The sequence below is a fragment of the Apteryx rowi genome, unplaced genomic scaffold (genome assembly GCF_003343035.1).
Source record: "Apteryx rowi isolate R43461 unplaced genomic scaffold, aptRow1 scaffold_29, whole genome shotgun sequence".
In the NCBI taxonomy this organism is placed as follows: Eukaryota; Metazoa; Chordata; class Aves; order Apterygiformes; family Apterygidae; genus Apteryx; species Apteryx rowi.
Genome location: NW_020449307.1, coordinates 3,321,160 through 3,345,342, shown reverse-complemented (window position 1 = coordinate 3,345,342; position 24,183 = coordinate 3,321,160). Strand labels below are relative to the sequence as shown.

Here is a 24,183-nt window from a genome sequence, read left to right as displayed (position 1 = left end):
CCCTTGTGTCTTAACATGTAACAACCAAAAGAATGGGACACAGTTCATTTCTGTTGCAATGTCTAACTAGGCCATGCATTTTCAAAAGTGTTTTTAATAATGCAATATACCTTTAGAAATAATGTATGTGTATGTAACTGAATTAATGCACAGTGTTGGCTCATTTAAACTTCAAACCCTTGAAAGAAGAACAGAACACAGCTTCTTTGAACTTGGAAGGAAGCGGTTTTCTCTTGCACGTAATGACAAAATAGGTAAAGCTACACAAAACATTTGGAGGAGAAAAACATTATGGCCCTATTTCTCTGGAGGTGTTTCAGCAACTTCCTTGCTATTCTTGAAGTATTGAGTGGAATGGAAGCAACAGCAGGGGCCATTCCCAGCTCAGTGCATTGGCTGTGCTGCATCTTTTGAGCGTGACTCTGATTTTTGAGAAAGTGCAGCCCTCCTGAGTCCCTATTTTTTTTCTCACGGCTACAAGGGTAATATATTCATAACAGATACATGCTGGCCAATACAACTTCGTCTCAACTGGTGGGAACACAGAAGGCAGTCTTTGCTTGTACTTACAGTGGTCACCAGTGGGTTATAACCATGATTAGTGAAATGATTTTTAAATAAAATAGAGACCCTCTTAGGAGTGTCAGTAACTATAGGAATTGATAGCAGCTTCATGCAGATTTAAGGGATCAGTCTTTTGGACTCAGACACACCAACTCCTCCTAACCCATATTTTAGAGACCTGCTCCTCAATCTTGCCATTAATTTCTTTCCCAGGTAACAAGCTAACAGTAGTTTAAAGCATGGGTTCAAGTGCTAACTAATATTTTAATAAAACTTCCCAGGCTTTTTTGTTAAAATATGTGTAATATTAATTTAGATGTTTGCACAGCAATCTATCAAAATTCTAGGACCTCGCTGGACACAGTCACCTGTGCAGGCAGATACTTCATTTTGTTAATATTCAGCATCAATCAAAACTTACTAGACCTTCTGCAAAAACATAATTACAAATTAAAATTAGTTTCAAAGCAGTACCAAGTCAAAAGGAGGCTGCACAGCCTTCCTTTGACTACCCATTAATTTTCCAAATCAATAGTCACAAAAGAATTTAGTCAAACAATACTTCAGTGGGATCTGAAAATGAAATAAAATTTAAAAAAAAACAAGTACTTTTCTTCTTAAATCTACTCTTTCAAGCATCAACATAAAATGTATTTTTATAGCTAACTTCTCAGCAAAGGTGTGATACCAAAGCGCAGGGATTTTCAAAGTTGTCTTAGTAGACCAAAACAATGCACTTTTGCCTCAGTCAAGCATTGACCTTAGGGTAAGTAGCTCTTTTCTGAAGTTAACTTATATATGTAATATACTCAAACTTTCAGATGCTTCTTATGCTCAAGCCAGTTCTGGAAAATCCTCCCCTGATTTTACAAGGCAAAGAAGGATAGAGTACAGCCTTGACRTCCGAGTTGTGTGTGTAGAATATTATTACTTATGTGATGGCGTAGAGTAGAGCAAGAAATAACAGTGGTCCGTCTGTCTTACACACCCACAAGGACTGCTCCTTGTGGCTCCTGAGTCCTGCTGACCTCCTGTGGGACTTCTGAGGCTTTGGAGACGTTTGAGAAGTGGGGTGGAGGAAGGAGGAAAGGAGGGGAAAAATGCACCAGACTTTCTTTCCTTCCAATCTCCCATATGTGGAAGGACAACTTCTTCAATATTTGGCTTTAGAATGGAACCAGACTGTTTCTTACTGGCTCCTTACATGACAGGCAATGATTAGACTCAAGTTTCTGTAAAGATTAGTCAAATGTTTAATACTGCAGCACTATTAAAGTGCGGGCTAATGGGGCTGGGTTTTTGCCACAGCAGTTGAAAGAAACAGTATGCAATGTGGACTGAAACCAGTAAAGAGAATTAATACTACTTTTTCTTTCATTCCAGTGCGGTGTTTACCTGGACAAATTTATTGGTYGTTGTAGTTGAGCTGGATGGATCAGAGCAAGAAGCCTTGGACCTGGTTCCTTTGGTCACCAATGTGGTCCTTGAGGAACATTATCTGATTGTAGGGGTGGTAGTGGTTGTGGACATTGGTGTAATTCCTATCAACTCCCGTGGAGAGAAACAACGTATGCACCTACGAGATGGATTTTTGGCAGACCAGCTAGATCCCATCTATGTGGCCTACAACATGTAGTCTTGTACCTTAAAGCTTCCATGGACTTTACTATAGATGTATAAAATTTTTTGGTGTCCACTAAAAAAACGTGCAGATAAGATGCTGACACTCATCAGAATGGAACTGTTTCTATTATGACTTTTCAAAGCAGTCACGATTGGCAGGAAATAAAATGTGAAATGTTTTATTTTACCACTAAATTTTAGAACAGAAGGACTATGGGGTAAGGCCCTTCAGTTTGTTGGAAAAGCCCATTTTAAATCTTTTTTTTTTTTTTTTTTTGCTTATTGGACATTACTGCTTTCTGAGTAAATGTGGCTTTGTATTTTACGTTAAGTAAGCTGAAGTAGATTTTTTTTTTATTCTGCCCTCCAAATGGATTCTTTTTAAACAATTTGCATACTAATACAAAGACTTGTTTTGTTCATTTGTTTTAATATGTCATAAAAAGCTGATGAATGCAGATCCGTTACTAATTTAAGCCATTTTAGATTCCCACCTGTTAGGAAACTACGTAGTGGTACGAGGAGAATACCCAAAGTAGCACCTTCCAATTAGAACTCTAGCAGCTTTCTGTCGGAGATGCTGAAAGCACAAAGGCCAAAGAGCCTTTGCGGTTGGCATTAGAATGGAAGAAATTTATAAATAAGGTGTATTTCGGCAATGAACTTGCAAATATCTTTGTACTAAACTAAAAAGATAAAATAAGTTAACTACTTCTTCTGTAATTATGTACAAAACGTTTAATTTATTTTGATCTCTTTAGAAGTATAAAAGAGAAAAAGCATTCAAGAATATTAAACTCTTGAAATGTTTGCTAATATAAAAACAAAGTGTTGTATTATCTTGAGTGGATAGTATCACATCAAATATATATATATGAAATATAAATTCACTAATGACAAAAGATTTTAAAGTTTAAAATGCAGTACTTGTCACTTGCATGGTGTCTCCCACTGTAGATAATCAAATGTTACTCACAAATTTTTTGAAAAAGCAATCCTGGATTGCTAAGTATCCCTGTCTAAAAGAATCCTCTAGATACCAGCAAGTGGAATTATTGCTGCCTTTAAGGCAGTGAATGAATTTAAAACTAAAAAATGCACTACAATAATTTTTTTTTTCTTTGCCATGGAGGCAACAATAAATATTCGTGCTGGCATGTGCATACACTTGTTAGACTTAGAAAAGGCAGGTTGAGGAATAGCACTGTTGTCTAGCTGCAGAACTTTGTTGCACAATTTTTTCATTGTTTTAGTTGGTGTTTTTATTGCTATAAGGAAAAGTTTTGGGGTTATTTGCACAGAGTTATCAATTTGCCTCTCAGCTAGATCACATAGCTTGGTGGCTAATGCATCCAGTTTACATTTACAGAAAACGATTGTTTCGATGGTCTTTAATTTATTCCTTAACAGAGAGGAGCGTGCAGTCACTACAACTGATTTGGCACAAATCGTGCATCTGCTAACTAGTCCCTAAACCAATTAAAAAAGCAGAGGAACTGAACCGCCTGTTTTAAAGAACGGAGTCCCGTGGTCGCCCATCTGAGGCCATCCGTGGGAGAAGAGTAGGAAAACATGCATCACAGCTGCCTTCATTTTATTACCTTTGGATAAAAGAGAGGTTTGATTTCCCAGTTCTGTTGTCTTCCCTGCAGCCCTTTTCTTTTAACCTTTCCGGTTCCTTCATGTGGTTGCAACCGAATTGACCTATTTGTGAGCAAGAGTGGGATTTACCAGCTGCGGTCCRAGAATGCTTTTCTTAGTGTCCAGAATACGTTCATGTGCTGGCTCTCATTACGGGATATGCATGACTAAGATCGTTGCAGGGCAAATGTAATCATGTTCTTAACACGTCCAAGGGACATATTTTGTCTGTAYAACAAGTGGACCCCTGCTAATGATAGTTTTGTTTGGCTTCTGAGTCTCAATGCTGGTTGTTTAAAATCTTTTTAAGAGGTAGGGACATTTTAGTCTGCATGTACAGTACAGAGCATCTTACCACATCAGCCTTGTTTTATTTCAGACCATCCTTTCCGACTCCACTGTCCTGTGAATATCCCTATTCATGCTTTGAAGACCAACCCTATAGTTTGTCAGATTCATTTTCTGCTCCCTATAAAGAATAAAATCTGTTCTTAATGGCAAGTTGTTGTAAGGTTTCAGACAAGATGTTGATTGATTACAAACATAATTGCAGTGTGTGAACTAACTTGTGAAGTCCCGCTATCGCTGATCTCAGTACTGCGAAACAAATTCAGCTGTCATTTAAGGCATCACTTTAACCTTCACGAAGTCAACTTTGCATTTGTAGAGAAAAAAARACCTGCAATGCAGTTGTGAAACGCAGTTAATAACAGCTCTCTTCTGCAACCTGTCATCTGTGGTTGTTAAATTCTGAGTTAAGAGAAATAATAAACTGAGTTTCTGGTTTTGTTGTGCAAGCAAAAGGAAGGAAACATTTAAGCACCATCAGACTGAGCAATAAAGAAGGATTGTTCTGTATTAGAAATTGTACTGTAGATAAACCATTCATGAGAATGTATAAAATGTTTGTCTTGTGACCTTGTGCTTTTGAAGTCAGACAAAACCATGTAATCAACTCGATGCACATGCACAAAAAAGAGGGTACACAATGAACATTTAAACACAAAACTAATCAAACAGGAGCAGATTCCTCATGGTGCTTGTTTATTATATATATTTAATCCTGCTTGACACTTTACCCAAGGGAAGACTGTCCCTTTTATCAGTTGAATGTTAGCAGCGTTATTTCATAGAGTGTGGTGACTGGTTAGAGAAATTCATGTAACTCAGCCAATCACAGTTTCAAACAAAAATTTTTATGTGCAAAGGACAGCAACCTTCTTGTATGTTAAACCACCAGTACGCTTTGTACATCTGTGATAACGCCTGTTTTATATTCAAATGAACAAATAAAAGCTTTTATTTTTGTTGCTCTGAAAATATCAGTTTCTTAATTAGTCATCTAAAAATGAGCTTCCTAGAGCTGCATAAGCTCTGTGGAGGAACACTGATAGCTATACTGTAATTTTATTTTGTTTACCTCTCTTGTTGCATAATTTATTAGTACAAATCATGATACTTTTAACAATGTTTAAATACTGGTGTGGGCATTTATTGCTGAAAGACTTTCATATGGCAACAAATGTTTTTTGTGAAATGTTTTTTTAATTCTTTTTAATATATTCAAATATACTGTTCACATTTTTGCTGAAAGTGTAAAGATTATTGTAAGCTTGGTAACATTTTGTGAGAAGCAATAACAAGCATTAGTRCTGTAAAACTCCTCAAATTTGTCACATCACTTTTGTTGCAAGCTATTGCTACTGGCATATTTCTAATCAAACCCTTAAGTTATTGATCGGAGTGTTAACATTTCTGCTGGAGCTTTCTGCCAGTGTAAAAAGATGGTTAACTGGTTTGTCACAAATACAGGGCTAGAACCTCTGTATAAATTCAGACGCTTTGGGTGGCCAGACAAAAACACTAGGAAACGTGATCTACCTATTTCCATCAGCCCTTTGCAAAAATAACATGATTTCTAGCGCTCCTCTGGTTCGCAGCCAGTAGCAGCTGCTACAGAAGACAGGACTGGAGCTAGCTCCAATTTTTGAGCTGTGATTTCAGCGGATGAAATTCTGAGTCTCCCCTTTCTTTGGTAGCCCAGCTGAAAAGTTCAGAGAGTAAAATGCAGTTTTCGGTGGCTGAGACTTCACGTAGCTCGACAGAAGACCTTGAGATTGCAAGCGTGAGCGTGGCCACCGGCTCCCCGCTGGCTTCACGCGGGAGCCGCTCGAGCAGCAGCGTGGCAAGGGAGGCRGGCAGGGCTGCCGCTGCCCTCGCCGCGCTGCGCCCGCCGCCTGCCGGCTCGAAGGACCTGCGTGTCAAGGGCAGAGAGTGGGGCAGGAAACCGCAAGAAGGAGAGGGAAGGTTGGGGCTCGAGGAGGAGGACGGCAGGACAGCAGATAGTTCCTGAGCATTTTTATGTATCATGTTATGCAAAAGCAGGGGTTTGATGGTTTTATGACTATTATTTTTAAAAGGTAAAAATTCTTCAAGTTGCATTTTAAAAATCGTTTTGACAAATGGTGGCTCTCGTGCTTTCGAGCTGCTGAGGACCTCAACAAAAATTTTGTGGTAGATGTGTGTGCAGGAGTGTCAGTGTGCATACAAGGCAACAGAGGTGTGAGAACAACTTCGTACAGAACAAGAACACTGTAGTTTTTTCATTATCAGGTTGATACTAACAAGAGGATAATATGTAGCTGATGATACATACTGGGAAAAAAGCCTTATTAAAGACCTTGCAGCTTCCTCCCATGCTGCCTTTCCGTGCTGAGCCTGTTACCGCACGCGCAGCCTGTGACTTTGGGGCTGCAAAGCGAAAGCCCCACTGAGGGCAACTGCATGTGCTGCTGAGCTCCATTGGGCGAACRTGTTTTTCAACACAAAAATCTGCTTTATTCACCTTTGTCATCCACAGGGCAGGGGAGGGGACGCACACAGTCACACAGTAAAGCCTCACCCATCACCTCAAACGAAATCACAGAAGAGCTGGGTTTGGAGGACCTCTAACTTTCTCCAGCACAGCTCCTTGCGCTCAGCCCGCGTGGTGGCAGACCTGTCCCTGCGCCCGTGGGCTGAGCCGCCCCAGGCCCTCCCGCGGCTCCGCGGTGAGGCTGCACCCCGCTCCCCAGGCAAGAGCCAACCTGCTGCTGGATTTCTTTKGTAAAAAAAGAACTTTTTTATTTTGTATTGGCTTAAATTTGAAGAGAAAAAACGTAACCAAATTCTATACTCTGAAAATACAAATGCATCATTTCATTTGGGGATAAAATTAAACATTTTCTTTCAACCTGAGCCAACCTTTGTTTTCCAGAGTGCTTCATTTGGCAGCCCACCTTCCCAAAAGCTCCTGTTCACCTTGCTCAATTTCGATAACCAGGCTTTTCCTCCGGGGCTTTTCTGGTCTCTTTTGAGCAGTGCCACCTTAATGCCGTTCCAAAAATCCTCTCGCAGGAATTGCCTCATTTGTACTGTGCTTCACTGAGGATAACGTCTTTTAAACAGCAGCTCTCTCATTCTTCTATCAGTCCATTTCTATGCATTTTTTAGCACTCATCGTGATGTTGGGAAGTGCATGGCATTTTAGATCAACCAGACATTCCCTAAGGGGATCATAATGCATCACACTAGTCAAAGCTGGTAACGGGAACACCCTTACACTTCCTTTCTGGTCTACATGGAGAAGAGTTCTTCAAAGCCAAAGCCCTATTGTATTCAGGGGAAAAAAAAAAAAAAAAAAACAAGTCTTTGCCTCAGGGATCCCACAACACAAATAAAAAAAGAAAAGAAAAAAAAAACAAAATTGCAAAATATTATGAAACTATTACCAGTTAATGGGCTAATCCGAAAGGCATGAAGTTGATCTTGTTTTAATTTCATGCTTTGGTGGCTTGACAGTGATAGGCTTCATGCAAGGAAGTGTCCTGTGGAGGGATTTGAATGAGGAGACGAAGCAGATGGAAGCACAATGAAAGAGAAGGGTTTCCAAATGCAAGTGGCAGCATGTGGGAAAGGTTGAGAGATGCCCGGGAGAGGGAATGAGAGAAGACTTGTGCAGATGGAGTCAAATGGCTGCTTTGTTTTTAATGTTCTGGTTTAGAAACTGACCCTGCATTACTGTAGAGGAAGCCAGCAGAAGAAACCATAAAAGATGGACAGTTTTAGGAGTAGCGTTTGGTGTAGAAGAGAGAACAAAAGGAGGTAAAGCCAGGAAAGAGAAGATTGTACCTGTGGCGGTAAGGCCTAAGACTGAAAATTTCTAACTATGTGGACTCAGGTGCCTAAAATCAGGCACCTACCTATTGGTTTGCTCACCTGAATGAGCACGCTGCAAAACAAGGAGTCCCAGGGGCTGGGGAACGTAGCCCTGGTGTCCCCCCATGTTCAGTCTGCAGGCTTGGATGAACTGCTACGCGCCGAGTTCAGCCAAGGGGCTTTGCAGTAAGACCAAGAGAAGGAAATACATGGAGTTAGGAAGGCTGAGGAGGTGCAAGAAACAGACTTCAGTCCAGGCAGGACAGGAGGCAGCTGAGGAAGGCAGCTGCGTGCAGGATGAGGAGAGCGGTGTCTCCACTAGGCCAGCTCRGGAGCAGAGCATGGCACGACTAGCATTTGCAGAGCAGAGGGAGACAAGACTTGGAGCCAGCAACTGCCCTAGGGAAGTGAGGGGCTGAGGAGATGTAAGGAATTAAACTTTCCATTGCAGACACTTGTTCATTAACATTTCTAGGATGCCTCGCAAACATTTGGCTTTGGCTACGGGAGACTTTTCCTGAAGTGCAGCAGAGGGATTTTTTTTTTTTTTTTCGCCATCACCTTCTCCCCCCGTTGCACGCAGCCGTGTGACGCAGCGAGGCCCCGGGCCGGGAGCATTGGCCCGCGCGCACGGTCTCATGGCCCAGGGCCTGCTGCAGGCGGCCACGCGGCCAGCGCAGGCGCAGCCCCTGCGCTGAGCACTGAACACGTCCGCAGCGTTCTCCCCTTCCCTCTGATGAGAGCAACTTGGTTAGTGAAGAAAAAGGAAAAAACAAACCACGTGTGATTGTCGCTGTAATTATTTTTTCACTCAAAGGCTGAAAGTATTTTTTTTCCTCTCACAGCAAAGGCTTTTAACAGAACAGGAGGCTTTTAGCTGCTATTTCAAACCATAATAAAGCGACTATTAGAGATGATATTACTTAATTTTGAAAACTTTCTAATGAACAACAGAGTTTTTTTAAATGAAAACTTTTGTAAAAACACTTCCATTTTCAGTGGTCACATACATGGTGTGTGCCTTGCTGTGAAGACAGTGCCACTGCATTTTTGCCGTGCATGCATGCAAGATACTTGTGCTTTCGTTTCAGCTTACTTACAGACTGAGGGAGTCATTTAGGCTGCTGGCACAATAAAGCCAGCACACCTATGGGAGAGAGAGAGAGGCAAAGTCACGCTGCAACACAACAGTCCAAGTGAGATGTGATAAAGCATAAGTGATGGAGAAAGCCACTGGATATTCAGATTGCAATCGGTCTTGTCAGCAGCTAGACAAATAGATTTTGCCTAAAATTAAAGCAATTTACTCAGTTCTGGTCTGGAGTTGCTGAGCCACAGAAAGAATAAGAATTAGAGGCCACGCTGAGAGCACGTGTGCATTGGAGCTCTGCACTTCAGGAAGTCCRACCCTTAAAAAAAACAAACTAAACCCACATTTGACTTCAATTTTGAATACGGATTGACTCTATATCAAATGGAGAATGTTTTCGTCAGAGTCCACAAGAGAGACATGAGCTATATGGCTTACTCGCCATGCCCATATGGTTTCCACCACACCGTACACAAGTGGTGCGGAGCACCTACGGAGGCCTTTTCCCTGCCCTTTGCGAGTGCTTTTTCAGAGCAGGATGCCTCTGTGCACACAGCTCTTGCAGAACCAGGTTGCCCAAATGGTGCATTACAGGTTGCTAAGAAAAATAGAGGATAAGAAAAGTAGAGGATAAAAGAATGTCAAAGCTATTAAAAAAAAAAAAAAATCCCGGTGTTACTCTTTTGGATCCATTTCTGCAGTCCCCTAGTGCAGGCACATGAAGAGAGCTTGCAGAGTTGGCCCATGGGAAAGGCATGCAGGAATGGCCTGAGTGGTATCTAGCCACAGTGCCAGGCACCGGCACACAGCCCGAACGACCGCACCGGTGCTGGAAAATGGCTTTGTTAAAAAGATTTGTGGTGCTGATGTGCAGACAGACCTCACCAGCATGTCTAATTGCCACCCTACCGCAACTTCTGGGCAGGAAGCAAATCAAAGTGACCCTCYTCCTCCTCCTTCTCTTCCTCTTCAAGGGCTGACACATTGCTTTGAATCCCAGCCATAGCTGCTGCCATTTACTGAAAAATCCTCTGTGCTTCAGCAGTTCGCCAGCTTTGGGTACTCAATCAATCAACAAGCTAGAAGACCTGAAGGCAGTACAGAAATGTCACAACCATTCAACCATTTCTGCTCTGAGGAGCTGAGCACTAAACTACAGGAATGATTTTCTGGATCAAAATTCAGCTCCCCCCCCCCAAACACATGCTGTGGGACGGGGGACCCTGAACACTGCTTTGCTGCACCAAACAGTTATTGCAGCAGTCGGCAGGGACAGAGATGCATTTTCTGCGTGTGGAAGTCCTGACCAGTTATTAAAATCAAGGATCAGTGGTAGATCCTGAACAGGCCAGTACTGGAAAAAYTTGCAAAGGGATTACATTTCCAAAGCTCATTTGTATGGAAAAATTGTCCCCCGGGAACCTTCTGCTACAAACAAGGCTTTGGGCCCCGTGGGTTTGGRGCTGTGGGAAGCTCCTGATGGGGTGGTGGGGCAAGGTCTCCGACGGGGCCGCAATGGCTCTTCTCACCCTCCCTCCGCCGCTGTGAGCTCACCCCACACTTCCAGAGCACTTATGGCTTTGCTTAATGATTTCTGAGGTGATTCTGGGCCCAAAGAGGATGAAAAGGCATTTGCTTTGAGGCCTTTGCAGGAATGGCTGTGTGTGTGCGTGAGCACGCCTGCGAGCTCATGGTGCCCCCTTACACTGGCGGTGCAGTGAAAAAACCGAGGGTTTCTGGCTGCAGTGGTCTGCTGCAAGGCTGCGGCGCATGCAAGGACGACAGCTGTGCTCTGAGTTTGCATTTTGCCTAAGGACCTTCAGTCAAAGCCGCCGAGCAGCATTTCGGGGAAAGGGGAGTGGTAGCATTGATTATTTTAGCAGCACAGGCAAGTGTTATTTCCCGGTCAGTCGCAAGGGCTGCCGGCTCAGCAGAAACGCCGCGGCCCAGCGGCAGCGAGGCTCAGCAGCAAGGGCAGGCGCCTTGCAGGAGCACACGTGTCGCAGGCCACCTTGCACGAGGGGTTGGGGGAGACGCTCAAAGCGGCTCGTGGCTTTAAAGCCTCAGCTCCCAACTGCTCTTTCCCGCAGCAATGGTGCTTATCACCATCAGCACCGTCGGTGGTGTTCAAGAGGAGGCGCTTGCACTCTTCACAGCCTGAAGTGCCTCAGAAGCGTGTTAACAAGGATGAGGCTCAGAAGTGGAAAAGGAAGGGCTGAGAAGAGGAAAACAACCCTCTGTGTGTGTGTGAGCCTGTCCTCCTTGTGGTGACCTCCCTGCCGAGAGCTGCCCAGGGCCTCCCACCGCAGCCGCGCTGCCCCCAGCTCCCGCTGCAGCTCCCACGGGCCACGAAAGTCAGACCCGCTGTTACCCAAACACACCAGAGTGTATATACAAATACAGCGCATATATATGTAAATGTAGCATGTCTTAGCTTTAGGGGTGTTTTTCCTGCACCCTGGCTGTGCTCTCGTGCTGGCGGCCACGGGGCGCGAGGCCGGGTTCCYGCTCCGCTTCGGAGGGCAGCTTGGCACGAGCCCGCGCTAGCGCTGGCTTCGAAGCGCTGCAGGAGGCACCGYGGGCAGCGGCGAGAGAGGGGCCGGCAGAGGCGGCCAGCGGCTGCGGGACGGATCCGGTGCTGCCGGCTGCTGGCTCTGCCGCACGAGTCAGCTGCACCGACAGCCGCGTGGGCTGAGGCTGCGTCAGCTGCACAGGCCTGGTTTGGAGCTAAAAAGATACTTTTCCTATTAACAAAATAGTTCTTTACCTGAATTGCCACCTTGGCCGAAAGAGCGCGCCCCGGCTGCAGAAGGCCTTTCCCAAACACCAGTAAAGCTTTTGCACATAAACAGCTTCACAGCAGCTTCTCTATACAGAATTCAAGTTTATTTTTTAGGAACCTCTCTGGGGCAAATCCTGTTTTTGCTGAAGCTTTACACCAGCTTAATTTTCACTTCCAGGGAGCAAACAGTATCTGGCTGGTGGTTTCATAAACATGCCCATCTCTTGCCCTTGTAAAACGGCCTGCCCTCCCCCTCTTCGAGTCCTTGGAGCTGCTTCTGCGCTATCTCCAACTATTCGCCCCCTTTTTGTGAAAACTATCTGCAAAGCAGATCCTGCTTTTAATTTCGGCCTGCTGGTGGCTGTTGCCACTCCTCAAGCGGTGCTGCCGTGCTTTGCCAGCGGCTCCGAGGAACGCCGGGGCTTTGCTGCTCCTGCAGGCAGGCTCAGCCCGAGAGCACCGCAGAGTCAACTGCAAGCTAATTTTCTTTGGATTCTCTTCATTTTTCTAATTTTCTATTTTTGAACACTTAGCAGCCCAGCATTTCTTTTTTAAGGCACATTACTCATAGTCTAAAATACTTCTACTCCTTTTGACTTCTGGAAATAGGTTTCAATAGTATAAAACATGATAGTTTTTCTCAACGTTTTGGAAGGGCCAAGATAGCTTCACACACCCACCCACACACCCCCCACCACCCACACCCCTCCACACCTTTTTACATTAGCTTTAAACATCTTGTATTTGAAACAGCAGAAACAGACTTTTCTCACAAACGGTGGCACCTTTCCACTTGCAATTGAATTTCCTCGAGGTGAAAGCATGAGGACGGGGACTTTCCGGTTTTGATATGTGCCCCACAGTGTGATTTATGAAAGCATTTGGACAGCATGTGTACAGGCTGCATATGTGTGCTCACTCAGTGAGACTAAAATTGGCCGGGTAGCCCCTAACTACCGGTAACAAATCCCAAACATATTTCACGCATTCAGCCATCTACGATGTGGAAAAGCAAAGCAGCCCTGAGCCGGGCAGCTCACTCCACCTAAAGGAAGCAGGAGGCAGAAACCGCTGCTCCTCCCTGTTTAAAATCTACTAATAGCAAGAGTAAATAAATGCAAAAAGGAAAAACAGCAATAAGCGGTGAAATCGTGCCCCTTCAGGCTGATGGTGTGGGGAGCACCAAGTGTCGGGGCCCGTGCTGGGGAGCCAGCAGACAGGCAGCGCAATCCCTGCCCAGTCCGGCGCTTCTCCTGGGCGGGAGCTTGCAGATTTGGGGCCGTGCAGGGACAAACGCCCCGTTTTCTGTGCAGGGGGCGGTCGCCGGTACGGGCGCAGCAGCCCGCACGCCCACCYGGACCCGGCGCGGCACCCAGCCCGCGCCGCTTTGAGCAGTCGTGCCCCTCCGTCTGCCCTCCCGCGCGAGCCAGCGTTCGTTCGGGTTTGCTCGGTCTGCGCGTGGCTCGTCTTGGCTCACGTGGCAGGAGACGATCCACCATCAGCAGCCCGAGAAGCCTCGCTTACCAAGAAGTCTCTCTTCTATCGGTTTACCTGGGGAACCTGGCAAGCCGTAGGTCCTGTACACTACTATTAAAAACAAAAATACGCGAGGGAATTTTTCTGAGGCACACTTTTTCTTTTTAAAGCTCTCTCTCGGTGAGGAAAAGTAAAAATAACAGCGTAAGGCATGCCTATGGATGGATCGTAGGACACCTGGCCAGAAATAACAGGGACGCTTTCAGCGAGTTTTTTTTTAAATACATTTATTAACCAATGTTAACACATTAAATGACTCTATATATTGCTAGTCAGAGCAGCTTACAAAATGCCAGAATGCATCATAAACTGGACAGCCACAATGAATAATTACAATGTGCATAGTGGCTAAGCTCAACACTTTAATATAGCTTTATGATTTGCAGAAAAATTAATTTTAAATCATGATTCCTAAAACAATCAATTGTAATTTTACCTAAAACTTATACAAAACCAGGCCACAATCTTTTTTTTTTGTTTTGTTTTTTTCTTTAAAACACACAGTTTTCACGCTGTAGTAACTTGGAAATGTGCAACCGTGTCAACAGAGACAAAAAAGCCAAAGTAACACGAATCTTACTTTCATGCAGCTATCAGTTAAATATTACATATTCTGGAATGATTTTACACCAAAAATATTTCCACAATAACTTGCTTTCATAGGGGTGGATCGAAGTTTTTGGAAGTTGTAAAGTAATTGAACAAGATAGATTGATTTTTAGTTGTGAAGTGTTTTACAGTCACAACACAGAGGCGACAAAAGTTAATTACACATTTATCAGGCAATAATGTAGCTGTGGTAATACAAGTTACCATCTACCTACTATTGTTTCCAAATCAACTTACCACTTAATTTCTGCAACATATTGGGCATTATTTGGCAGTATCTAGTCAATTAACTTATATCACCACTGTAAGTAAAAAAGATCAGGATTTCAATGGCAGTTCACAGAAGTCTTAGTTATATTTTAATCTTTACAATGACCCTGACAAATCCTAGAGAAAACTTTTTTTAAAGGCTTTCCTCCTGATTCTTCAGCTTCCATCGTTCCATCATGTAATTGCTTTCAATAAATATCAAAGATCTAAATAAATATTTACAAATTATTCCTCTAACTTCTCAAAAAATAGCTGGATGATTAATGGGCATATGACTCAGTCTAAGACCAATCTTGGAAAGAAACTAAAATGCTGAGAGACTCTTTAAAAGAAAAGCTATTTAAGTAAGCTTTACATCTATTTAAAAAATTGTCTCTGAACATGGATGCAATTCATATATCTATATATAAAACAAACAAAAAAAAAATCATTTTTCAACTATCGATCCATTCCTATTGGTAATGCTTCTTAATCCAGACATTCCGCAAAATACAGACTTTTTACAAATCACGGCATCTTTAATACAAGAAAATTAACATGCATTATTCTTCATTCTGAGTACAGTGATGGAGCTCATTATTAGGCAATGACCCATTACTACAAACATAACGGCTTCTGTGAAACTTAAGTGCTTTTTCTCCTTTTGTTATCAAGTTACAATGGACCAGGTGACACCAGATCATAGGCAGTCAAATGACGTTGGATTGGCGAGGCTGAAGGGGGACGCAATAAAGAAATTTGTATGCCTCATAATTCCATGTATGAATAAAGGTAGGGGTTTTTTTGGCTTTTCTTATTCTTGTTACAAGCACTCATGTTAGGACAAAGATGAAATGTGCAAACTTCAAAATTTAAATATTCATTTTTCTCTAAGATCCAGCTCAGTAAAAGATTACCCCAGTTCCCCTGTGATTTTAAACTACAAGATCAAAGCTAATATTTTGTTATAAAAGTTATATATTGAAAAGAAATAATGAAAATAAAACACAGTTGGGAAATATTTAAGAAAAAATACGCAGGACTAGCACCTGCTGTGTCAACCCTGTTCCCTAAATTCAATCATGTACCCACTGGTATAACCAATAGATAATGCCTTTAAACAGTAAAATTAAGCTGAACAAAACCAGCTCAACAAGGTTAAGAAATAAACGTTACATCAAGGTAGTATGCTTCTTTTTTCTGAAACAGTTCTATAGTTCTTACATTCAGATCTAGTTTTTAAATGTTCCTTTTGCTAAACTTGCATGGTTTTTTATTTTTAGATCCGATGTTTTTAAAGATTAAAATCTCTGTAAAACCTAAAAATGTTTTAAAATTTGCTGAAAATGCAACAAATCCTCTAGTTAAAATTATTTAAAGTAACCTGCTCCCACAGATGTTAAATTCATTTCGCTGACAAAATTTTGGAGGAGCACTAAACAGAAGATTGAAATTACTGTGCAAAATTTCTTTTACGAAAAGTGTTTAAAGGCTGGTGCAAAATGGGAAGCAAATTCTAAACAATTTTGGCTTCTTGGAAACAAAAACCGCTGTGTCTGAGAATAGCAATCATCAGGGTGGCTTGCTAGGGGAGGAACAGCTCTTTCATCTTTTTCTGCGGCAGGTACGTTTGTGTTCGGCATGCCAGTGCTCCTGCTGACACTTGATGGAGCAGTAGGAAGTATTCCAGCAGCAGTGGTACATCGCCTCCTCTTCGCAGTTGTAGCACTGGAGGGAATAAACGAGCGGGGATTAGCATCCTTGCAGGATCGCCCCCAACAGACACACAAGGTTTCTCACCCGTGCTCGGGCGCAGCAGCACAGAGGTGCTTCTCGGGCGTTCATGCTCGGGCCATCTAAATGCAGGATGGCATTTTTCACACTAAGTGAAGCAGCGATCTTTAGCACATCTGCAGAATATTTTCATATTTTCCAGAGACTGGATCGTTTCTTTTTAAAAACTCACCTCTCATTTAAGATACCAAAGGGAAGCGGACTCATATTTTCAACCCCACAGTGCAAGAACCGTTTTTTTACTCTACATTTGTATAACAGCATCCTGACCTATGTCCTAAAAGCTGTGATAAATCAACAAGCACTCCTGGAGTGAAAGGTTTTGAGCAGCCTTGAAAATCTGGTCACTTCACCTGGGCTCCTGAGATTTCTTTACAAGCCTGAGCTCTCTGGAGATTGCTAGGGAAGATCTTTTTGGGTTAGGAAAGTCTCAAAGTCACAACAATAACATTACTGGAGAAAACAAGCATTTGTTACCTAGTGTTTTCTTACAGCTAATTAAGGGTAGGGCTGCAAGGAGGCTACCAGCACTGGGGAGAGCTGACCAGCAGACAGCGCTGCAATCTGGTGAAAATGATGTTACACTGGTGGTACTGAGAATTGCAATAAAGTTCCTTTTCCTTCAAGACCTCTGGAAACCAGAGAAGGCTTGACTTGCACAGGCTGCCTAAGTGGGCTCTTACGCCTTGTCATGCCTGCCCACGCAGTGCAAAGCCCCCTGAAAGAAGAGATGCTGAACAGCCCAGTTTCTGCAGAAATACCCATTTTTGGGCAGTCCCACGGTAAAGAGAATTTCTGTTCCGGAACATGCTGGAGAATGCTGTAAGAACTACCAGGAAAGTAAATTGGTAGCCTCTGAGGAACTAAAAAAGGAATCAACACACTGGTCAACACTACTGATGGTCAACAAGGAGGTACGGCACCCACATGTGCAATGTACCCTGTCTCCAGATAGTTTTATACCACTTTTAGGAGCACTGCAACAGCAAAAATGCTGTAAAGTAGGATGGCATTGTTGCTAAGGGAGCTGCTTATACCTAGCACCCTTGAAAACCAGAATATAAAGATCTTAGGTTTGTCTTTCTGAGTCTGGTACACTCAAAGTCGGAGAGCACCTTTAGGAATGCAGTCTCCAACACCTACTGCGGGACTGGGGCCAGGCGTAGCACGGTCTGTGCAGGCTCCCATCAAACCACACAATCAGGCAAGATTTACTTTTGATGTCCTGTCCAGTTACAGCATTGCTGATAAAACAGAGAAAACAAACCCAACTGCCTTAAAACAAAACAAAACCACAACAACCCTACCCAGTATTGAAAGGCAGATCCAAGAAAGCAACGTTTTACATTAGCTAAGCTGATAACCATTTATTTGTATCAGCAATAAGGGACTGCCCTAGCTGCACGCAAAGGGAACCTTTCCATTTTCTTTTTATAACAGCTCTAGGGAAGTTTATTTGTAACAATGTCTGCAAACAAGTGCCCTCTGGAGAGCTGTATTCCTGTTTTTTCATGTAGCTGGCTGCCCAGGAGCCTGTGGGAACCATTAGGGGCATCTGCTGAAAAGGTGCGTGGAGCAATGTGTCTCAATTAAGTCCAGCAAGGGAGTCGGCCTGGAGACCAGGCTTACATCTGATTGCTTAGAGAGATCAAAAAAAGCTAAGACAGAAGAGGACAACTCTGATCTGTAGATCCTGCTGCTCCTTTTACATATGTTGTCCATAAGCACTGGATGTAAATCTCCACTTACAAAAAGAGCATATAGTTATCTAAACCAGCACCAGCACATGTGGCCAAGAAGGCAAAGTGCCAACTAGCCTCAGGCCTCCACTTCTTTGTATTTTCCTCTTTCTAAACATGTTATCAATAGTTTGGTATTTGTTTCAGACAGCACATATCACGGACAGTGCTTATTCACTTAGAAACAGAACTTGTTGCAAGTTAAATAAATATACGCATTAACATTATTGAAAGAGATGATGATTGAAAATGAACTGTGCACCAATTTAAAGAAGGCTTATATGCAAATAAAATAAACAGAAGAGATTTAAAAAGAAACATATCAAGACCAGTACTCTAGTCCGAATTCTGTAGGCCATTAAACTGCAAAATCTCATGACCGTTATCCCTGCCTTTCCATTTCTTTTGTTTGCTACTCATTTGAGGTATCAGTACTAAGTCTAAATTCTCTGAGCTTATAAAAGTGGAATTTTGTTAAGTCAAGGGGACCGTGACCATTTGGAGCAGCGGAGAATGTGGTTCTTTAACTACACGTTAGGCTCCTGAGGGCTGGGAGCATGTCTTCTCCTGTGCCTTAATAGCACCAGCAAAACGATCCCTAGATCCTGACTGGGTTTTTTTGTTTAGGTATATAAATATAACATGAATAATAGCAGCTGTATTCCCAAGCCTAGACATCTGCATTGCAAAAAAAAAAAAGGGAAAAAAAACAGAGGTTGCTGGTTCTAATTAAAAAGCAAAGCCACCAAAACTCATTTAGTATGTGTTAATTACATGAGATTTTAGTAAGGAGGTATCATTATTATAATAGCAGCATACAACAGCAGCATTACACACGGGGGATTGTCATTAGTACCACCAAAGGAAACATCACCAGGGAGTTGTGTAACTGGACTGATTCCAGCCGCCTGAGGCTGAGTGTTGGCAGGTGGATCCACCAGGTTGCCGGTGAAGGTGCTTGTCCTTACGCTCCCTCTCCTGCCACAGGAGAAACCGGCTGCCTGCGGCATGTGCGCATTTATGGTGGCAGATACTTCTGGAGCCACAGAAATATGAAAGTCTGCTGGATGCTCTTTATACCATTTAACTTTCTTGCTCATGCACATGATGATAAGATGCAGTGACGTGGTACCAGGGCACTCTCTGATTAGGCTAACAGAGACCTACTGGAACAAACTAAAGCAAGTCGCAGAAGGGTATCTTTCATAAACCTTCAAAAAACAACTATAGCTAAGTGCACAGACTCATGATCGAGTTATTGCGATTGAATTACTATGTATCAGCCGAATGGTGGCAACAGTTCACATGTGTACTCTTAACTTTTGAGAGAAGAGAGCTAATTTGAGGTAGTTTTATTGTGGGCAAAGACAATTCAGTTTGTCTCAAGTGTCACAGGGAAAAGCACACATGCAGACACCACGGGCTGGTGACTCGTTAAACATGGTAACTTGATCAAGTCTGAGCCTTTAATAACTTCTCTGGTCTGTAAAGGTTGGTACACAAGGAAGTATTCTCTAAGAGACCCAAGCAATCCAGTATCACCACACCATCAGAAAAGTCTCTGCTAGGAACGGAAAAGAAACTCTACAGAAGCTGTGGCATTTGAAGCCTTTGTTTTTTCTCTTTAAAACACCAAGGCATTTCTAACTGTGATAGCAACCTATTGTCTCTCCTTAGTAATTTTTTTTACTCTTCTGCAGAGTAGTTTTGTCTGTAAGAACAAGAATTAATGAAGCTGAACAGCCATTTGCAGTGGAAGGAAAGCCTGTGCTGCTGCAGTGAGCCACAGCAGGCGGTCCACAGGCAGCAGGGACAGCAGGCACTGTGGCTGCCCACCACGGCTCAGATGAGCATGCCATCTTGTGGTAAGGCACCAACACAATTCTCAGCCACATTTGGCAAAATAAAAGCTCAAGGAGATGAGAAGAAAATCTTACACTAAACCTCCTGGATTTTATAGATAGTTTTACAACACAGTGTAATTTCCTGATCAATAACTTATTTTCCTTGTTCTAGGAAATTTAGCTAAGAAATAGCAAAGTTTCCAAGTGTGTAAGGCTCACTGATCCTCAGAGTAACAAAGTTTCCACCCATATTGTATTACAGATTAGCAGCACAGTATTATAGTATTTGCAATGCTTGAGCAGAAGTCGTACAAGCATGTGGGAAAACACACTTCCAGCTTGGCAAGAAAATACAAGAGATAAAACACAAAGAAAAAGCAGGCAAAAGTTTGCAGCATGTAACAGAATGGTAAGTTAGGTGTCTTTTCATTTTTTAAAGGACAGACAAACATGCTTTTTGTAGGCATTTTTGCAAATTTGAGCTTAAGGACTGAATAAGGGATGCATAGAGGGGGAAAATATATTTTAGAAAATTATGTCTTATATACGCAGGAACATAAAAGAGATACAGAAAAAAAAAGGAGGAAAAGGCCAAAAGATGTCTATAAGAGCATTATTAGCAGGGGAATCCAAATGGAAGCAGGCAGAGATTGTACCCCCTAAGGACTCGAGATCAAAGGTGTTTGAACATAATGCAAAACCTGTCTGATAGGGAGGACAATTACATGATTATAGCAATGTTTAAAAATAAACATTTTGATGCTAACATCTAGTTGGACTGAAAAAGGTGGTGCTATTAACAGTAAATAGTGATGACGGAAAGTAATCAGAACCTGTAGTAGAGATTTGGGGGTTAAGAAAATCTGAAAGCGATAATATGAAGGAGGAGAAAACCTTAACACCGAGAGACCAGTGAAAGAGGGGCACCGTCAAAAGTGAGGGAGAAATCACCTTCAAGTGGCTTGCGGTCTGCATTATACACTTCCAGTTATTCACTGGTAATAAATTCTGGACACTTACCCACTGCTTCTTCTTGGTCTGGGAAATCAGTTGCTTGTGCTGGCCTGCTAGTTTCTTAATTTCTTCTAAAAACTCTTCTTTGCACTTCTCCTTTACCTGCTTACATTTTCTGTCCATCTCTCCTTGCATGTTGGCCACAGCTTTATTTACAGCCTGCCTTTTCTCCTCTTCCATCTCGGTACGCAGCTGGCATAAAAAAGAAAGAGAGAAAATCAAATCAATGGGCAGCTTTGGAATAACTGCATCTTGTTTAAACTTCTACATACTATTACTGATGTGGATGGAGGTCACACGCTTAGAGATTTCTTCAATTTAGAAAACAAAAAGTTCCCTCCTTTAAAGTTATAACAGAACTTTCATCTGTAAGCATGTTCATCCATCAGAAAATGCATGTTCACAACAAAAATACCATTGTAATTCTATTCTGCAAGGCAATTATAAAAATAGCTACAGAGGTTCCATGTGTATTTTATTAATGATTAGTTCACAAATATAATTATTTATCTTAGACAAAAGATTTTGTCCATTCTAAACCTACAGCTGCATATAAATTTACAGCAAGCGCATGATGGAAAATACAGAGTGGAATGCCCCTGAGTTCTACAAGAGGCACCACTTAAAATTCCTGATGGGGAGGATTCATTTGCCCTAACTCAGACATCTAGAAGTTTGGTGCTTTAATCCTAAAGGATTAACACCTAAACACCCTAGGCTCCTTCCATAGTCCTTCCCTGCAGGAGGAAATTCATCTCTTCTTAAGACAGGTACTTAAGATAGGTTAGATGAATCATCCTCTGCATTGTCCTATTCTCTCCAGCCAAAGGTGACCAGCTCAGGCTTGGATATCTAATTTTTAGACTGCTGTCATTAAATGAGATAATTCAAACAAATTTTAGCCAATCTATTCAACGCTTAGGTGAAAAGACTGACAAAAGAAGAATTATTTATGAATAGCATTTAAACAATGCTATCATTTACAACCGCACTTGACAATGGACACAAAGGCTTTGGAAACAGATAATCATGAATGAGCAAGTAGTTTCACTTTTGCATCACAGATTGATTTCACTGGACTAGAAACAAAAAAAAAGCAAGATTTTTCTGTTTAAACTAAGGTCTATTGGTATAGAAATGGCTTGAAAAGAAATAGTGAAGACTATTTTAATATGGTCTCTTTGGAAAAGCTTTTTTACCCATTTCCTTAAGTGTAGATATTACAAAAGCAGAAAAGAATGTGACTCCTGCCCCCCCCCCCCAAAAAAAAAACCCCAAACTGAGTTTAGGTGGTGTTTGATAAGTGGTACCTTTTCTACTGCCTCTCGCACAACTCTCTCAGTTTCTCTTTTGTGATCAGCTTTCATCCTGTCTTTGAAGTCATTAAAGATTTTGGTGTATTTGTCATGGCACATGTTCTGACACACTCCATCATTACTGGTTTGGGTGCTCCGATGCAGCATTTTTGGAGAAGAGGCACTTAACTTCTTGGTCTGAGTTGAGACTGAAACTTTTTCAATGGGCTGAGGCATTGTGGGAATTTCCTGACTTGAACTTACTGCTTCAGTTTCAGGTTCTGGCTCCTACAAAGAAAGAACAAACTTGCAAATCCAGATATCAAAACAGAACAAGGTAACTCTCAGCTCACCCCAAAGAGAAAATGTAGCTGACTAGTACTGGCACAATGAATGTCAAAGGTATCTGCTGAAGACCTTTCACATTAATGGGACATGGGACCCCTGAGGAAGACCATCATGAAGCTAGGTAGGCTCTCTGGTCAGGTTTTTCTGATTCCATCTAGGAGCTTTCCAAAAGTAAGTGCGTGGATGGGCCAGGACACTAACCTCACCACCCTCACTTTCCAAACAGTACTCGCTTCAAACCCAGTGGCACTACTAAAGGGGCGCTGCATGGTTTCCCTCTGCCATTCTCCTTGAAGGAACTGAGCTGTGCAGCCCACATGCCTGAATTATGTTGGCAAACTCTGGGCTTACACTGGGCTCACAGGCTGCACTGGTGTCTGTAATACTTCATTTATTTCATAGAGCTGCTGCAAAGATTGATTAATATTTCAAAGGTGCTTTGAAGATGAAAGGCTAATGAGCATCTAAATCTTGTTTCTAATAACAGAACTAGACTTGGATAGCCACAGCAGATTTCTGTAATTACACAGTTATCAGGAAAGAAATCATAGTTACTGTAGTGTACTGCACTGAATTTAGTTCCCTGTGTTATTACAGTGTAATACCAATTGTTCCTCCTCTTCAGAACGGATAGAAATAATATCTCTGCAAACTATTACAGAGATTTTAGGTGTCCAAAGACACAGAGAAATGTTATTTCTTTTAACTTACATTTTTTAAAGCTTGTTTAACAGGGCAGAGACAAAGCTTACAGTCCTTATTACACTAGACTTGTTTGGGACTGGAATTTGTGCTTGTCTGTGAGATGGGGCACTGGTCCCATTGATCAAAATGCTGATTGTGTATTCCCTTTGCAACCAATTGCTCTTTAATATATCGCTCTGATTGACTTCTGGATCACTGACCAAATATGAGCAGTGCTAAGAAGGCAAATGTTAAGACATAAATATAGGAAGCAAATCACAGCATTTGCTTGACAGAAAACACAGTAAAAATGACAAGACATCCTCAGTTACACACAGCCCAAGGAAGATTGCACTCTTCCTATCTTGCACTTAAATACACTTTGTGCCCCAGGGAGCTACAGTCACAAAAGATGGTAGGTGTACTACTAACTCCATCGATGAAGGTGTCTCGCTGTCTCATGAAACCTGCAGTTCTGAGCCAGCCCCGTAGGATCAGCTATAGGTCACAGATGCCCGGATGTGAGAAGTGACAATGTCTGTCCTTCAGGCACCAATCTCAACCCACATAGCTCTGGTGCTGAACTACCTGAAGCCTCCTCTATAGTGGAGTCCTGAGTCCTGTTCCCAGGACTGTTTCTGTGTGTAACAGTAAACATGTCTTTTTTTCTTTTTTCTTATCCAATGACTAATCATATGCAGTTTTGGGATACACGGAATTACACAAATAGCTTATATGGACTTTGCTTAGCCCTCTCCAGTAGAAAGGATTCTTTCAACTTTCCCTCATCAGTTGTTATGCTTTTTCTTAGCATTCAGCCTGCCCGCTGAAACAAGGCCAGCAGAAAATACTCAAAAGTTAAGAAATACTAGATTTATGGCTGTCTCAGCAACTGCCCCCTTGTGTACAAGCATAATAATACAGTCCCTTAGTTATATGATCACAGGCTATTGTTTCCCCCACTTCCTTCAGTGCAGAAGTTGGATAGACAAAAAAGGAAGTTCTATGGGCAAGTCTGGATGTGACGTTTTATAAATTTAATATCCTTGATCTTGTAAAATAAAAATATTTTCTAACTGCTGTTGTTTATTAGTTCAACAGACTTATTAAACTAGCTTGAATTTGTCAGATCTAAAAAAGTTATAAGTTGACTGTTGATTTATTCATGATACAG

At 42.3% G+C, this 24,183-nt stretch overlaps 2 protein-coding genes across 8 annotated transcripts in view; one reads left to right on the top strand and one right to left on the bottom strand.

The window, feature by feature from the left end:
• The window catches only part of DIP2C (disco interacting protein 2 homolog C), a 328,359-nt gene extending 326,080 nt beyond the window's left edge, over positions 1 to 2,279 (top strand). The window contains exon 38 of the mRNA XM_026069254.1: positions 1,948 to 2,279. Coding sequence (XP_025925039.1) covers positions 1,948 to 2,200 — 253 coding nt within the window. The 3' untranslated portion in view covers positions 2,201 to 2,279. The remainder of the gene's footprint in view (positions 1 to 1,947) is intronic.
• An 11,623-nt stretch (positions 2,280 to 13,902) lies between these two features.
• ZMYND11 (zinc finger MYND-type containing 11) overlaps positions 13,903 to 24,183 on the bottom strand; it is a 108,058-nt gene continuing 97,777 nt past the window's right edge. For all 7 annotated transcript variants that reach the window (XM_026069222.1, XM_026069224.1, XM_026069225.1 and 4 more), the window contains 3 exons: positions 21,993 to 22,265; positions 20,689 to 20,874; positions 13,903 to 16,019 (listed from right to left, as the gene is read on the bottom strand). In XM_026069222.1, the coding sequence (XP_025925007.1) occupies positions 15,897 to 16,019; positions 20,689 to 20,874; positions 21,993 to 22,265 (582 nt within the window). In that variant the 3' untranslated portion in view covers positions 13,903 to 15,896. The remainder of the gene's footprint in view (positions 16,020 to 20,688; positions 20,875 to 21,992; positions 22,266 to 24,183) is intronic.